At 33.7% G+C, this 17,890-nt stretch overlaps 3 protein-coding genes across 8 annotated transcripts; 1 reads left to right on the top strand and 2 right to left on the bottom strand.

Annotated features, from left to right (window-relative positions):
• The first annotated feature begins 1,842 nt into the window (after window positions 1-1,842).
• Window positions 1,843-17,879, top strand: LOC126688286 (probable methyltransferase PMT16). Of its 2 annotated transcripts, none has more exons than XM_050382925.2 (5): window positions 1,843-2,583; window positions 3,966-4,474; window positions 16,937-17,329; window positions 17,397-17,474; window positions 17,566-17,879. In XM_050382925.2, the coding sequence occupies exons 1-5, from the start codon at window positions 1,927-1,929 to the stop codon at window positions 17,807-17,809; spliced, it is 1,881 nt and encodes a 626-aa protein (XP_050238882.1). In that variant the 5' UTR covers window positions 1,843-1,926; the 3' UTR covers window positions 17,810-17,879. The 2 variants fall into 2 exon arrangements, with proteins under 2 accessions (XP_050238882.1, XP_050238881.1); XM_050382924.2 differs by lacking the exons at window positions 16,937-17,329; window positions 17,397-17,474; window positions 17,566-17,879 and adding exons at window positions 5,062-5,454; window positions 5,548-5,625; window positions 5,716-6,036 and having other exon boundaries at window positions 1,845-2,583.
• LOC126688288 (plant UBX domain-containing protein 9) lies at window positions 6,097-10,153 on the bottom strand. Its single transcript, XM_050382932.2, has 11 exons — window positions 9,893-10,153; window positions 9,263-9,324; window positions 8,775-9,186; window positions 8,584-8,661; window positions 8,419-8,505; window positions 8,115-8,168; window positions 7,787-7,990; window positions 7,588-7,692; window positions 6,636-6,779; window positions 6,482-6,538; window positions 6,097-6,397 (listed from the first exon to the last, which is right to left on the bottom strand). Exons 1-11 carry the CDS (start codon window positions 9,974-9,976, stop codon window positions 6,290-6,292), a joined length of 1,395 nt encoding a protein of 464 aa, XP_050238889.1. The 5' UTR covers window positions 9,977-10,153; the 3' UTR covers window positions 6,097-6,289.
• Window positions 13,150-15,304, bottom strand: LOC126688289 (F-box protein At5g07610-like). Of its 5 annotated transcripts, XM_056106219.1 has the most exons (3): window positions 14,853-15,304; window positions 13,972-14,765; window positions 13,150-13,548 (listed from the first exon to the last, which is right to left on the bottom strand). In XM_056106219.1, exons 1-2 carry the CDS (start codon window positions 15,103-15,105, stop codon window positions 14,482-14,484), a joined length of 537 nt encoding a protein of 178 aa, XP_055962194.1. In that variant the 5' UTR covers window positions 15,106-15,304; the 3' UTR covers window positions 13,150-13,548; window positions 13,972-14,481. The 5 variants fall into 5 exon arrangements, with proteins under 5 accessions (XP_055962194.1, XP_050238891.1, XP_050238892.1 ...); XM_050382934.1 differs by having other exon boundaries at window positions 13,972-15,304; XM_050382935.1 differs by having other exon boundaries at window positions 13,150-13,527; window positions 13,972-15,304.
• Window positions 17,880-17,890: the final 11 nt, after the last annotated feature.

Below are 17,890 nucleotides of genomic sequence, written 5' to 3'. Positions count from 1 at the left end.
ACCTATAATAAGTAGTAGTATGCGCAAAGAGAATAATTTATTGGTAAAGTCGAAAAAATTATCTTCTCCAATCCTAAAAAAATGAGTTAAAAAAGAGCAAAATTTTTAAAGGGACGAAATTTGTGTTAATCCCATTGTGATTATCTATATAGCTTCATAATCAAACTTAACGTAATTTATCACAATTAATTTGTGAAACTAAGGTTATAGGAATCCTAAAAAATTCTATGGCTTTTCTATCCGGTTGCCCTTAATCATGAAAGCTTCAAAAAGAAATTAAGAAGTCTAAAGGTAAAATTCACTCAAGTTTTGTATTGGTTTGCATGATAAGAAAATTTGTGAAAAAAAAAAACACTAATTTAAAACATCTAATAAAATATGTATATCGTCCATATCATGCACATATGCACTTGGCCATTAAGACGACATGATTTGATGATAGTAATATAAAAAATAATTTATTGTTAGTTAAAAAAGAAAGTCAAATAAGAATATGTGTATATTAAGCGTTAATCATTAGATTAGAAGTTTTAGCCCTTAATCATAAATCTATCCTCCAGGTATAGTTTCTATCTTTCTGATAATTAAGGGGGTTCCACGCTAACCAACAAATCATTAATTAATGATCATAATATAAATTGTTCAAAACTACCTTTGCATGAAAATCATACCTATAGATCTTTAATTCAATGATTAAACGGGCTTCCGATTCTATATATTTGCTTAGAGTTTAAAATCCATTATATATATCTTCAAAAAAGGAGATAGAGATAGAAATGTAAATTAATTTAGAGCAAAAGACAATTATCATAACAATTTTAAAATATAATTACTCATACAGATTGAAAAAAAACCACAAAATTTAATAATTTGTAAAATGGGCATACTACAATTAAAATTGATAATTTGTTGGTTGCCGAGAGAAGAAGAGAAAGACTACGTCCGTAGTTGGACTTTTTCTTTATTAATTTTAGTTTTATTGAGTCTTCATTAAATTTTTTGGTTTGAAAAGTACGTTTTATTATTCATTTTGTGTACTCATTGTCCTTTTTTTTACATGAAATATTATCGTTTTAATTTGCATGAAATGAAAGTGTATTGTATTATTTCGTCCGAATAAAAATCGCACATACATAAAATTAACAATAAAAAACTCTTTGAAATACAAAAAATTATTACAAGGGCCAAATAAAATAAACATCATTAAATTACTATTCATACATATACATTTATAAAATTAATATCATAAATTATTCATCATTCTATGTAATTAATACTTATCATTAACTTTTCCAATAATCTTCATTAACTATTCGAATTTGGAATATGAAAATTTGTATGCATGCATGAATGTTAACTTTCATTACACTTGGGAATATATAGTATGTATCAGAAGATTTAAATTTAATTTTAATTTATAGGTAAAAATATAATTTACTCTAAAATGGAAGAAAACAACCTTTAATTATTAATTTACTTGCTTGGTATTTAATAATACAATCATACAAATACATGCTAAATCATGTCTATGCAACAACCTAGCTACGTGCAAACCACAAATTAATTAAAAACCACCATAATTGTATATACCTCCAATATATTATAAATTTATAAGTATATTTTCAAAATATAAAACTAAATACATTTACAGAAAAACAACAATAATATAGGAAAATAAAATTTAAAATGGAATGACGAAGAGAATCCTAATTCCGATACAATTTACCTTAATAAACACATACATTCCATTAATAAATTCAGACAACTTTAAACCATTTCACGAGTAATAGCGCGTACGCGCGTGCTTCTTCTTCACTTTCAAATACTCACCTCTCCCTTTTAATGCACATCACACACCTTCAAAAAAAACTTCACTCCTCTCTCTCTCTCTCTCTAACTTTCTCTCTCTAAAATATATATTTTACCATGCCGCCGATTATATCTCCGGCGTCGTTTCTTGCACTGAAAACCAAGAAAGCAAATTTATACAAAATTACAGTCACCACAATTCTCTGCACAATCTTTTATTTGATAGGTTTCTATCAGAATTCTCGGGGTAGAGTCCCAGTTTCCGCCTCTCACGCTTCCATATTCGACTGCGCTGAGCCAGTCTTCAACGCCACGCTCGACTTCAATCCCCACCACGTCCTCCCCGACCCGCCTCTCAAGGAGGCGCGTGCGTATCACCTCCCTCCGTGTGATTCTGAACTATCCGAGTATACTCCATGCGAGGACCGTAACCGTTCTTTGAAATTTGACAGAGATAGACTGGTGTACAGAGAGAGACATTGCCCGGAGGAGAAGGAGGTGTTGAAGTGCCGTGTGCCGGCGCCGTTTGGATATAGAGTGCCGTTTAGGTGGCCGGAGAGTAGGGAGTACGGGTGGTTTGCGAATGTTCCTCATAAGGAGTTGACTGTTGAGAAGAAGAATCAGAATTGGGTTCGGTATGAAGGTGACCGGTTCAGGTTCCCCGGCGGTGGAACTATGTTTCCTCGCGGTGCTGATGCTTATATTGATGATATCGGAAAGTTGATCAATCTTAGCGACGGCTCTATCAGAACCGCCATTGATACTGGCTGTGGAGTACGTATATTCTTGTCTCTGTCTATACATTTTTCTAGTTTTTACAGCTGAAAAACCAAACCGGTTGAACCATATTGGTTTTCGGACAGCGTTGTTCAGCCGGCATAAAAACGGTTATGAATTTACGTGCGTTGAATTTAGGCAACTGGGCTGGACTGGATTCTTTCTCATTTTTTATAATTTATTTTCCTGTTTTGTACATTTAATAAAAAAATTAGAAAATAAAAACTGGGTTATATTTGAACTGGTTTAGGAAGAATTTAGGTTGCCTGATTAAGATAAATAAGTAAACTTACCGTGTAATTATGCAGAGAGTCCAGTTGTCATTTTTGACCTAGTGATTAACATTATTTTTATTTTTTGTTTTAAATTTTTTTGACCAAAAATATCAGAAAAATGGTTTTTGGTAATGTATTATAAATAACTTATGGTTGAAGGAATATATATTAGTTAGTAGTTACCAATTGGGTCAACTATATTTGGTGAAGAAAAATAATAATAATTGGGTTTACCTTAGACTACACTTAAATTTCATTTGATTAATTGTATGATTAATCATTTTTTAACTTACTTTTGGCACAATTAGGTACGATAAACAAGCATATTAAATTAATTAGGAAGTAGAAGACTATATGTATATAATATAATCCTAATTTGAATAAAAAAAAGACATAATTTTGATTCTTGAAATTGAAGTAAAGTTTATACATGTGCGTCCAAAATTTTAATTGCGACTTGTTTATGAAAATCATTTCTTAATGTGCTTTGAAACTGTCGTTAGTTGTCAATATCAATGAATAGGTAAAATTATGCTGATTGCAATTTGCAAATAATCAACCTTAATTTTTTTTTTAATAATAATAGTAATATGATCATACTTTTTGCAATATCTGTTAGTAATTTGTAAGTCAATTTCTTATGATTTCATCAAATTATTTTACTTTTTACGTTACTGGTTATTTCTATATGGTCGTTATGAAACTAAGCCATAGAATTTTTTAGGATTCCTATAGTATATGCCAAATCTACATGATCATGTAATTATAGTTAGATATAGTGAACTTGCTTAAGCTATATTAAGTAGGGGTTTGCATTAGGTATTTCGGTTGAGTTCGATAAGAAAAATATAAAAAACAATTTTATTTTTAAAAAAAAAAATCAAAACCAAATTGAATATAAGAGTAAAACTTTAGTTCGGTTTGGTTTTTAATTTCATCTTTTAAAAAGTTTAATGACGAAAAGATAATAATATATTATACATTTTAACCATATGAAGTTCGAACACATAAGAAAATAATATTATTTTAACCATGCTGAAATGGTTTTTTAGTTGGGAATGCTCCTATTATTAATGACTTATTTAATATAAACAATTTTTGTAGGTGGCAAGCTTTGGAGCATACTTATTATCAAGAAACATAATAACAATGTCATTTGCACCAAGAGACACTCACGAAGCACAAGTCCAATTCGCACTCGAACGTGGAGTTCCTGCTTTAATCGGTGTTTTCGCTTCCATGCGCCAGCCGTACCCCGCAAGAGCCTTCGACATGGCTCATTGCTCTCGCTGCCTAATCCCATGGGACAAAGATGACCAATACTTGATTGAAGTTGACAGAATGCTCCGTCCCGGTGGCTACTGGGTGCTTTCCGGGCCTCCGATTAACTGGGAAAATCACTGGAAAGGCTGGGATAGAACTACTGAAGATCTTAATGAAGAACAGACTAAGATTGAGACAATTGCTAAGAGTTTGTGCTGGAAAAAATTGATTCAAAAAGGTGATATTGCTATTTGGCAAAAACCAACTAATCATATTCATTGTAAAGCTAACAGGAAGGTTTACAAGGAGCCTCTCTTCTGCCAGGCACAACAAGATCCTGACATGGCATGGTAATTTCATTTTTTAATTTGAAGTGACACTTACTATTTTTGAGCTGTTTTATCACATGCTTTTGAGATTATATGTTGGCTACTTTGATCGAGTTGGGCACATGTCTTATTCCATGCAGAAGTTAGGCATATGTCATTAAGGTCCAATAAAAGTTCACTTCGATCCTCTGACTTGGGACGAACGATTAAAAGAGTCCAAATTTGTGAATTTGGACCCTTTTGATCTTTTGTTATACGTCCGAGGGTCGAAATAATCCTTTATAAACAATTTTTTGTAACGTAGGATTCGGTAAGTTACGTAGGCTATAATTAAACTTATTGACAAGAAATTTGGTTTGCTTTCAAGGTTCCATTTGTCTAACATCTTTGCACTGTTAAGTAGCACTTTAATAGAGATGCCAAAACCAACTGGTTAATAAAGGCAAATACCCAATTGACGACATTCTTAGTTGAAGCTTCTCTTGTTCTCAATTGCTTTTTCTTGCATCTTTTGCCTCTCTTTTTTTACCAATTGATACTATATTTAATTGTTGTTTTGTCATTATGCTTCAGCGTTAGTTGAAAGCTACTAACATTTTCTTGTTTAGGTACACCAAAATGGAGACGTGTATGACACCACTGCCAGAAGTATCCAACTTAAGAGACATAGCAGGTGGGGAGCTAGCAAACTGGCCGGAGCGGTTGACTGCAGTTCCTCCGAGGATCAGCAGTGGAAGTGTGAAAGAAATTACTTCAGAAATATTCACTGAAAATACAAATTTGTGGAAGAAAAGAGTGGCGCATTACAAGTCAGTTGACTATAAACTGGCTGAATGGGGACGATTTCGAAACATACTCGACATGAATGCGTATTTAGGAGGATTTGCAGCTGCGTTAGTCAATGATCCTGCGTGGGTTATGAATGTTGTTCCCGTGGAAGCAGAGATCAATACTTTAGGAGTCATCTACGAACGTGGCTTGATTGGGACATATCAAAACTGGTACATTTTTTTATCTTTCTATTTTTCTACATAAAGTTTTCAAAAAAAAAACGGAACGCTGAAACATTAAGACCGTTTTTTTTTGTATTGTAGGTGCGAAGCAATGTCGACTTATCCGAGGACTTATGACTTGATTCATGCTGATTCAGTATTCAGCCTCTATAAGGACAGGTAAATAACAAATTGCTAATACTACTCATAATAAGGGCTTTATTTCTCCATTTTGGCATGTATATGTAGTAATAAAACATTCCATTGCAGATGTCAAATGGAAGATATTGTGTTAGAAATGGACAGGGTACTAAGGCCAGAAGGCAGTGTAATAATCAGAGATGATGTAGATATATTGTTAAAAGTGAAGAGTATAGTAGATGTGATGCAATGGGATGCAAGAATTGCAGATCATGAAAGGAGTCCGCATGTGAGGGAAAAAATTCTTTTTGCCGTCAAGCAGTACTGGACAGCACCGCCATCCGAACAACAAGAATCTACAATACATTTATAGATATTTCCTTTTTCTCATTCATTGTTTTGAATATTATTATTATAATTATAATTCTTATCAATCAATTTTTTTTATAACTCGCCTTTCCGTTGTCTTGAATATAGCACTTCCTATAACACCAAACAATAAGCATGATATGTAGTTTTAAAACAGAACATTGTTCCTACGAAGTATCATTTAGTTTTTAACATAGTCAGATTCAGGATCGTTGTGTTCAACATACACAGCCTGATCCGTTTTAGTCAATTACAATAGCTTCAGTCAGCAGAGTACTGTTATCAAACCAAAAAGACCGAAACAAAATACAGGGGTGATCTTACATTTGGTATTCTATATGAATTCCAGATACAGAGCTTCCTGTTTATTGGAGAGACCGAGTTCTTCCAAACTCAGTGAGCTGTCAGCTTCAGAAAACGAACGTCTCGGAAATGGCCTAACCTGTTCAAGTGTAAAGTGAAGCAGTATGTTAACAGTGTATATACGAGTCGCACTATCAATTTCACAAGAAAGTTTCTAACTTACCATCCTGTAAGTTCCAGGCTTCACTGCTCTAACAACCTCCATATAGTCAAAAAGAAACTGCATGATAAAGAAAATGCCAAAAGGAAAGGGCAAAATGTTAGTCTAGCCAAGAGATGGACCTTCGCAAAGTTGCTAAAAAATTGTGATAAATTACCTTAAGCTTATCAGACTTGAGAAAACGGCGACTGCAGCGGTCACCATCTGGCATGCGAACAAGAAGAGTTACTGCATTCTCATCGTTGATTGTCGGTTCTTTAGGAAGCAAAGCTTTTTTTGCAGCCCTCAGCCTTTCACATTCCTGTTTTTGACAGGTTTAAACAGAAAAAAACATTAGATATTAATGTTTTGTTTCCATACACAGCTATAATTAATATAATCAGATACAAGGCGAGTAGGAATGTTTTCTTTCAAATTCCTGCCATATTTTTGGAACTGTTTTGAAGTGCAGTGCAGTACAATACAGCTACACTGAAAACAAGCAGATATAAAGCATTAGTGATCACTTGGAAAGAACATGATCCATAACGCAATATTTAACAAAATTTAAAAAAAGTAGCACTTGTTTCTATAACTGGTTTGATAACACAACTTAAACCTAATTTGATTTGTTTAATTAAGTCAAAAACCAATTCAATTGATAATTCAAAACCACTTAAAATGATAAGTTAAGTTTTTTAACTATTGAGAATTTAAGATTGTTAGTTTTTCTACACTAACTTTATAATTAAATTATTACTACTAAGAAATCAGAAATTCCTTTTTTTATTATTTTTCATATCTCTATAATAGTATTGACTATTATGCCCTTATTTCTGATTAAATCATACATGTTCTTGTTTGATAATTCAAAACCTGTTAAAATGATACTTATAAGTTTTTTAACCATTGAGAATTTTAAATTATTATTTTTTTGTTAAAGTGTTTTTTCTACCCTCGCTTTATCATTAAATTATTACAAATAAATTCAAAATTCATTTTTTTTTTGTGTTTATAATATTATTGACTATTATACCCTTATTTCTGATTGAATCATATATCCAAGATGAACATACATATGTATGCCAAATTAAATTCAGCAGTGATAGAACTCAGATAGAAGCACTCACAGTCACAGCCTCTTCAATAAGCATCTCGTCTGGAGATCCAGGTTCCTTGACAGTATTCCTTTCCTTTTCTTTATCAGCCTGAAGAGATGTGAAATATTCATCATCCTGAATATTTCACCAAATGTGATAGTGATAATTCACCAAATTTGTCGAGAGATAGAACTTTCACTAAAAGAAACCACAAGCAGAAAGGTTAGACCTGCTGTTCTCTAAGTAGCCTCTTTTCCCTAAGCGATTCAGATGAGTTCCCAGCTACTTGGTGTGAATTCTGACCTTTACTTTTTCCTGGTGTACTTGGTGGTTGAGGGCCATGCTCGTATGAAGCTTCCTTAAGAGTTTTACCGAAAATAGCTTTCTCAAGAAGAATTGCTTCCTCGATCTCCTTGGATGAAACACCCTCCCACTATCGCCAGAAGGAAAAACAAAGATTCAGCACAAGAGGAATAGAGGTTTTTAGTTACTCTTATTTTTTTTGGACTGCCATTTTCTTTTCTTCTTCTAAAAGTTGTTCAACAATTTCCACTCACCAATGACAATTCTTGCAATTTTTCGGCTCCCCCTTGAAATGATGAGCTTCCTGGCTACAAATCCAAAAGAAAAAGGGTTAAAAATGACTCATAAAGAATTTAAACTAGGTTGCTACTTTTAAGGGAAAATTATTACCTCTTTTGAAATGTTCTCTTCTCATAAGGTCTTAAGAGTTTTAAATTTATGTTAACAAAAACATGACATAAATTGTAATGATTGTAATGGTTTCTAAGATGTTTGGTTTCTAAGATGTTTTTCAAGTTATGTCAGCAATGTGTCACATAAACATGAGAAGAAGCACACCTGACATCGCCTAGCATTTGAACTGTGAACTATTTGGTCACGGTCCTGTCTTGTTAGCTCACGTATTGCCTTTTCTTGCTCTGCTGTCTGAATATGGTTCATGTTGAAACTAACTCACGACAACTGAGATGAAAATTGAGATACACAAATATTCAAAGGCCAAACCTTCAGGGATATTGACATTGCATGAGCCAGTTCATCATCTTCCTGGTTAGGATGCATTCGTGAAAGACCAGATATTCCCTACATCAAGGACGATTGAACGGAACATAATTGAAATCTGCGTCAAGTAGATGACTCTGGCCTTGACATACATCAGGAAATATAGAGTATTTATGCTGAGGAGTTTCATTTACCTCCTGCTTAGAATTCTCTATGGCAGCCTGAACCATTTGTTCTTCTATATCAGCACTGTGCAGGTTTGCTTCATGTTCTCTTGAGAGATTATCTTGAGATTGATAATTATGCGGCAATGAACTTACATCTGCAAGGTCAAAGGCAGGCATAGGTCCTGAATGATAAGGCTGCCCATAACCAGGGTTGTAGTCTCCTCCTGTATGTTGATATCGTGGTTCCCGCCTACCGAAAACAGAAGAACCAATTTGGTTCACAATGTTTCTCCTAAAATTGGGATTCGGTACCAATGATGATAACCTAAAATTTCTCGCAGCAGAGAGAAATGGTGACGGCCCATGGGAACCATTTTGTGTTTGAATTCTTGTATTCACAAACCCTTGCTGTGGAAAAGCAACAGATACAGAAGTAGAACTGCACAAAAACAGGGAAAGATGTAAATAAAATAAAACAGATACCACAGTAAGTTCCCTTGAGTAGAATGTCATACATATGTCTTTCAACTTCAGAATAATGTGCGTTTATAGCCTCGCCAAGATTCAATTCATATTCCTGATAGAACATAGTACACAGAAAACTTCCAGAGGTTACAGAAAATAGAAAAACAAAAAACTGCACAAGTTACACAAAAAAATCGAAACAGTCAAATGTATGCTTAAGCAATGGACATTTATTATGACACAATTTCATGACAAACCATGAGTACATTGAAATAAGAAATTAGTTAATCACAATGCAAGAACAATTACACTAAGCAAAATACATGCAACCAACCAACCAACTCTTTCTAGGGAGATTTCACAAACCATGAGCTGAACACAAAAAATCACAATCGCAAAAGATTTAATAAGAAATCCAGGATTCTTACAACATATGAAACTCAATTATTCAACTTTAGAAACGTTAATTTTTTGACCTAAATCATAAAAAGAACCCTAAAAAACCAAATTGATCACAGTGTTTCCAGATCTCGAAAGAAAGAATATCACACATCACACATCAGTAACAATCATAAAACCGAATCAAACAACGTCATAGTTCCGAAACGCGCAGAGATTCTTGAAAATGCAATCAAGAATAGTCACATTATGAAAAGATAATCAAGATCAGAAAACCTCACCTCCAACTTCTGCACGGCGTGCGATTCAGACGCGCCGGTGACTCTCATGAAAGTGTCGATCGCGTCCCGAGTCGGTCCCGCCATTGCCGTTGAAAACGAAAGAAGAGTAGTAGAGAAGTGAGACTGTGAGAGTGCTCGTTGCGCGCCTTTATTCAACTTTAGAAGCGGTTATTAATATTGTGACACGTGTCTCAGGATCTCGTCTGTTTCCATTTTGGGAAGCCGTTTGGATTCGGCGTGCCTCATTATTTCTAAAGATTTGAAGCGTGCCTTGCATTTATCCTGTTCTTTCTTAAATTGGCAAAAAGGGGTTTTTGATATTTGGGTGCCTAATTCTAAATCAGTGCCTCTTTCGGAATTAATTCTGAAAGAGTGCCTGGTCCCACCCGTTCCGCATTCTAGGAATGCGGAACAGGTGGTGTTCCGCATTCCTAGAATGCGGAACGGGTGAGCAGCTGATTAACTTATTTTAATCAGCTGCTTAAGCACGTTCCGCATTCTAGGAATGCGGAACGTGCTTCCCCAATGATTGGGGAGACAGATTTGTCTCCCCAATCATTGGGGCTGCAATGATTGGGCACTAAATGCCCAATCATTGCAGAATTTTAATTTTAAAAAAAAATACCATTTTAATATACACTATAAACTAAAAACAATTTAAAATATTAACGATATATTAATAATCGATTTAAATGCTTGTTTGATTTAACTGCTGATTTTAGCAAACATTTATAAAAAAAATTAAAAAATTAACAGACGATTTAAATATTTATTTTATTTAATTAATAATTTTAACAGACGCTTATAAAAAAATAACAATTTTAACAAACGATTATAATATACAGAATATAGTAAACATACAACATATACTAAAATACAAAAATCGATAAATGAACAAAAATATGAAATCTAATCCTCATATCTACGAGTCCTCGGTCTCTGTATCCTCAAACCGTGAGTCTCTCGACGGTGCCGCGAGCTGTCTGTAATCGAGTGAAACTGTCTGGGTACCGGAGGGCTCTCGCCGCTGTCGTGGGCGTCCTCGTCCTGGACTGAATGCTGAACGTCTGCTGCTGGTGGTGCAGTATCGGTCTCCTCCTGTGTGGGCGGTAGGAGTCTAAAAGATGGAGGTGTGAGATCCGGTCGTGATAAAAGCTCCTCGTACGCCTCTGAACTGATCTCCGTTATATTTAAAATGCTAATCTTAAATTTATAGCGTTAACATATCAATCGTAATTACTATTACTTTATTTCTAATATTTTTTTCAAATAAAAATAAATTAAACATATCCTAATATAATTGTATGAAATTTCTAATTATACACTTCCTTATTACATGAAATTTTTAATTATATTCTAATATAATTATATTAAACATATCCTGATTTTTTTATATACATGCATTTCTAAGTTACAATTAAAGTCTAATATTTTGCTATATTAAAATTAATTTTATAACAATTTTACATATTATTAAATTTCTAACATTTATAAACACTAAAATTATTTAATACAATAATTAAAAAAATTACACGTACTAACCTCTTGTAGTCCTTTAAATAAATAAATATCGAATAAAAAATATAACACTTCACGAAGAGATCCGTTTAGCTCCGAAATATAACTTCTTCCAACTTTTTCCCGAAATATTTTTCAAAATATAACCTCGAAACTAATTTTTTTTCTCCCCTATACTCTTATTTTTTTTTTCTTTCATTTAGTATAAACCCTCCCCCATCCCTTTTATAGCCAACCGTTGGGAGCTGGTCTCCCAACGGTCTTAAATGCGTTCCGCATTCCATGAATGCGGAACGCATTTAATTTACCGTTGGGAGACCAACTCCCAACGGTAATATTGGCAGTGTTCCGCATTCCTAGAATGCAGAACACTGCTAATCAGATTATTAAATCTGATTAGTGTGTTCCGCATTCTAGGAATGCGGAACACCACCTGTTTAGAATGCGGAACGGGTGGGACCAGCCACTCTTTCGGAATTAATTCCGAAAGAGGCACTGATTTAGAATTTTGGGTGCCTTTGAGGCACCCAAATATCAAAAACCCGGCAAAAAGTAAAAAAAAATTCTCGTAGTTTTGTCCAAAATACAGATCAGTCTTTTATTTTATTTTTGCATATAATTAAGCTCTTTTTATTTTTCAAATATAACAAATAACCCCTTTCGTCCTATACTGTTAGAAATACTCGTTAATGGCTGACATGTCTTTCATAATCATATAGGACAAAAGTTCAAAAATAATTTTAATGTTTAAAATATTTTCCAAAAATTTAAGGTGATAATTGTTCAAAAAGTAAGTTAAAAGGGTTTATTTGTTTAGTTCAATTTTAAAAACACGAAAGCTTAATTATTCCTAAAAAAAAAGTAAAAAAGCTTATTTGTACTTTTAAGGAAAAATCGAGATTTTTTAGATTTTTTGGTTGATATCATCTTTAATACTACAAGTTTAGCTATAGAATCTTCATTATCTTGTTCATGCTATTATTCTATTTACTCATTAAGGACCTTCTTACTTTTGTTATGTCTATTAATTATTATCTTGTAATGAATGTTAGATTAACTATGGTTGGCTAAATTCCTAAGTCTAGGGGTTGGGGTTGTTTGTGATTACCTTTTTTTTACGGAGGATTGAAGTATTTCATTGATTTGAAAAATGACTTACAAAAGTTTCGAGTCTAGCCACACCATTTGTGATAGCGGATTATTACAAGACTCATTATCTCTAAGGGCTTTAATGGCTACTCTATAAGCCACCTAGTTACAATTACGCCTAACAAACGAAAAAGAAAATGATCTTAAGTCTTCACACAATTTCCTGCAATCCTAGAGAATAACATCATAGTGCTTATCCACCGTTGCATCGTTTTGCATTGCTTCAACAAGGCCTTTAGCATCTCCCTCAAAAATAGTGAACGGAAGTCTTGACCTTTCGGCTAAAAGAATGTGCTGCATCTATTATTTTATGTTTGCATCTTCTAAATCAATAACATCCTCTAAATAATTTTTTTTAAAAGGTCAGACACCAGTGGTGCAATTTTACCTGGAATAATCTATTTTTGCCCTCTCTGTCCACTGTTCATCGCATTTTATCAAACCAAACCCCGTCTAATTTCAGGGGAATTAAATGGGAAAAAACCCCGTAAAGTGTTGTGTTTTTTATTGTTTATATTCTCCTATTTAATTTCTGAATAGCTTGCGCGTCAAACAAAATATTTTAGGATTTCAATGTAACAACATCAACATTTGCAGAGCTCGACACAGAACAACTTCATCATTCAAAATGATTAAATGTAACAGTTAAATATTTCACACAAAAACCAGGTCAGCATTCGAACTAGACAAATAATAGAGACAAAGTCCCACATACCATTGTATTAGTAAATCTCAACCAGAAACCTCTAAACTGAATAGAGTATTTGACTTCATAGATTTTGAAATAGATAGATGCCTTGTAATACAAGTATGAATATCATAGCTCTCACTGCTGCAGTTATCACCTTGCATGTCCGTCGATCCACCCGTGTCATAAATCTGCAAGCATCTAAACTAGAAAAAATACTCGATTTCATCTCAAGCTCTTCTAGACAGTGCGTCTTCAGCTTCATAGCAAGTGATAAAACCTGCAATCACAAGTGACCGACCTAAAAAAACAAAATCAGAAAACTGAATGTGAAAAATCAAATCATTCAAAGATGTTTAACAAATAAAAGAAAGATGACTCATTATTACCAAACAAATGTTATAAACAGGACTAAACTAAAGTTTAACAGAAATGTTACAAGAAAATATTTATTATTAACAAACACTTCCCCTAAAATTATATGAAAAATATTGGGAGATCTTGGGTTGGTAAACATCTATCAGTATAAGAGACAAAACAAGAGCATACGGCATCAATTAATGATCAATTTTCAATCATGTGTCCTACTCTCTGTATCTTTTATTTTTCCGCATAATTGTATGTACAAATTACTAAAGCCATTCTTCAATAGATTGACACCAAAACTGTCATGGAACACTAGTTGAATAATATTTTCTAAACCAAAACAATATAATGTACATACCTAAATCTATGAAGATCCCTTGGTGAAGTCATTGAGAACAATAAAGCAGGGAGAGTAAGGGAATACCCAATATTTGCCTCCATTTATTTTTTTGCCTCCGGACATTTTAAACATCACTTCCAGTTTTCCATCTTGAAGATTATAACTGAGGAGCATAGTAGGGAATCCAAGAAAAACAATGTCAGCACTTGGATGAATAGCATAGGCCATAAAATCCTTAGAGATGCCATCCTTGCACAGTTTTCTAACTTCGGGACTTAAAGACATCAAATGACTAATTGAAATGCAATGCTTCAATCTCCAAAAACAGCCCTCAAGAATCCAAAAACAAAAGTTAGATTTGGAAGAATCATGATTGGCATAATATAGCCACCCTTTGGAAACGCCAATAAAGCCAGACTTATATACAGAATTAGGAACAGGCAGCTGAATGGCCTTCGCAATAAGATTGCCCAAGTCAAAACAGAGGAGATACTCTGAATTAGATTGCCTATATAACTTTCCATTCAACTAAACAGTGCGCTCAACAAAATCAACAGAACTAGAAATCGATTGTTCAATGCGAAACTTTTGCTTCATCCAGTTTCCAGTAGCTGAAGAGAATACATCTAGCTTTATAAAGCTGGAAGCACTACAACTGACCTTCATATCAAGAAACCGGATAATTTTGTAGTGTGGCGACATGAAATTTTCAAAAACAAGTGAAGCATAATCATAATTGTCTTTCCAGTGGACATAAGGAACAGCAATGCGCTGCTTGGTAGTTGGGTTGCAGACGTAATAGCGACCATCTTCTGAAAAATATAAAAGCAAGCCGTTGCATAAATCCAGCCGTTTATAACGTTTGCTAGGTATAAGGTCTAAACAAGATTTCACAAAACCTGGACTATCATCATCACAATAATGACCTTCTGGATAAGAAAAATAGGCTGTATCAAAAACGGACGTTTTCCGTAAAATACTGAACAAAAAACCTAAAGGGGCACTGGATGCAATGCAAGAAATTTTGGGGGCACAAACATTAGAAATGAGGTTGTACCACCCTTTAGAAACCCTCTTAAATTGCATCAGACTCTTCACTGGAACTCTACATAGAATTTCAACTACTAAATCCTCAGTTAATGTATCACCCATTATTTTTTACTCAAGAAAATCAAATAGAAAGATAACAAAAATTACAGGATATAATGACCGAGAGCAATTGGAGCTGTTTTAGATACATAAATAACTCTATTAAAACATTTTCCAAAACGGAAAAGGAACAGACTTTATTCTCTAATTTATCTAAATAATTACTATCAAACTCCTTAATTTACAAAATCATGACAAGGGAAAATACCTAATTCTCTGAATCAGGGAAGAAAACTGGAATTCAGACCAGATAGCCACCATCAAAAACATCCAAACTTTACTCTTTCCAAATACACTTTCACACCGCCGCCGCCACCTCGTCGTTGTTTGAAGATAATTAATAGATCTGGCCAAGACTAGACCTGACAATTTTAGACACGACACGATTAAATAATACAACACGACACAAAGTTAAACAAGTTTGGATTTGATGTAAATGGGTTCGGGTCATAAACGAGTCAACTCGTTTATGACATGATTAATTTCGGGTCCAAATGGGTTATACACGCCTAACCCGTTTAAACACGGTTAATTATTTTTAATTAAATATTATTATTATTTTAATTTAAATGTTATCAAATTCTTAATTTTAATTAAATTTTTTATATTATATATAATTAAAATAATATTTATCTCAAAATATAGTAATAATTCTTTTAGTATTATATTAAATAAATTAAAAAAGCAGTTAAATAATTAAACGGGTTTAAACGTGTCACTTTAAATGGGTTGATCTATTAACACGTTTAAATAAACGTGTTTATACGTGTCGTGTAGGGTAAACCGTGTAATATCCGTGTCGTGTTGGATTTTGTATATCAAATTCTATTAATAATCGTGTTGTGTTCGTGTTTAGCCTAATCGTACGTGTCTAAACGGGTTTGACCTATTTATGATCCGTAGACACGAATTGCCAGGTCTAGTCAAGACCACAATGAATTGCATGTGTGTGTGTCTCTTTCCTTAGTAAATTTTATATAACATAATAAAAAATATATTTTAATCAATTTTAAAAAAACTAATAAAAACTAGTAAATTTTAATAATATTTTTTAAAGTGTGCTTTTCGCATGGTAATTTCATTTTTTAATTTGAAGTGACACCTTCTATTTTTGAGTTGTTTTATCACATGCTTTTGAGATTATATGTTGGCTTCTTTGATTGAGTTGGGCGCATGTCTTATTCCAGCAGAAGTTAGACATATGTCATTAAGGTCCAAACAAAGTTCACTTCGATCCTCCAACTTGGGACGAACGATTAAAAGAGTCCAAATTTGTGAATTTGGACCCTTTTTATCTTTTGTTATATGTCGGAGGGTCAAAATAATCCTTTATTGCATAAAGGTTAGTGTTCCTACATAGAAATAAAAATGTTGAAATGAGATAAACAACTTTTTTATAATGTAGGATTCGGTAAGTTACGTAGGCTATAATTAAACTCATTCACCTCAAGAAATTTGGTTTGTTTTCAACTTGGGGTTGGGCACGGTTCGGGGGAATCCGGGAATTGACAAATCTCCGAAACCAAACCAAAAGTCGGGGATATCAAAAATTGGATATCCGGATCCGTACCAGTAATCGGTTCGGTTCGGTTCGGAGATTTGTCTAACATCTTTGCACTGTTAAGTAGCACTTTAGTAGAGATGCCAAAACCAACTGGTTAATAAAGGGAAATACCCAATTGACGACATTCTTAATTGAAGCTTCTCTTGTTCTAAATTGCTTTTTCTTGCATCTTTTGCCTTTTTTTTTTTTTACAATTGATACTATATTTAATTGCTGTTTTGTCATTGTGCTTCAGCGTTAGTTGAAAGCTACTAACACTTTCTTGTTTAGGTACACCAAAATGGAGACTTGTATGACACCACTGCCAGAAGTATCCAACTTAAGAGACATAGCTGGTGGGGAGCTAGCAAACTGGCCGGAGCGGTTGACTGCAGTTCCTCCCAGGATCAGCAGTGGAAGTGTGAAAGAAATTACTTCAGAAATATTCACTGAAAATACAAATTTGTGGAAAAAAAGAGTGGCGCATTACAAGTCAGTTGACTATAAACTGGCTGAACGGGGACGATTTCGAAACATACTCGACATGAATGCGTATTTAGGAGGATTTGCAGGTGCGTTAGTCGATGATCCTGCGTGGGTTATGAATGTTGTTCCCGTGGAAGCAGAGATCAATACTTTAGGAGTCATCTACGAACGTGGCTTGATCGGGACGTATCAAAACTGGTACATTTTTTTACCTTACTATTTTTCTACATAATATTAAGACCGGATTTTTTTTTTTGGATTGTAGGTGCGAAGCAATGTCGACTTATCCAAGGACTTATGACTTGATTCATGCTGATTCAGTATTCAGCCTCTATACGGACAGGTAAATAACAAATTGCTAATATAACTCGTGATAACGGCTTTATTTCTCCATTTTTGCATGTATATGTAGTAATTAAAAAATTCCATTGCAGATGTCAAATGGAAGATATTGTGTTAGAAATGGACAGGGTACCAAGGCCAGAAGGCAGTGTAATAATCAGAGATGATGTAGATATATTGTTAAAAGTGAAGAGTATTGTAGATGTGATGCAATGGGATGCAAGAATTGCAGATCATGAAAGGAGTCCCCATGTCAGGGAAAAAATTCTTTTTGCCGTCAAGCAGTACTGGACAGCACCGCCATCCGAAGAGCAAGAATCTACAATACATTTATAGATATTTTCCTTTTTCTCATTCATTGTTTTGAATATTATTATTATAATTCTCATCAATCAATTTTTTTTATTACTCGCCTTT

This window comes from Mercurialis annua, linkage group LG6 (genome assembly GCF_937616625.2).
Source record: "Mercurialis annua linkage group LG6, ddMerAnnu1.2, whole genome shotgun sequence".
NCBI classification, from domain to species: Eukaryota; Viridiplantae; Streptophyta; class Magnoliopsida; order Malpighiales; family Euphorbiaceae; genus Mercurialis; species Mercurialis annua.
The sequence above is the reverse complement of the archived record's forward strand: the minus strand, read 5'-3'. Positions and strand labels throughout refer to the sequence as shown.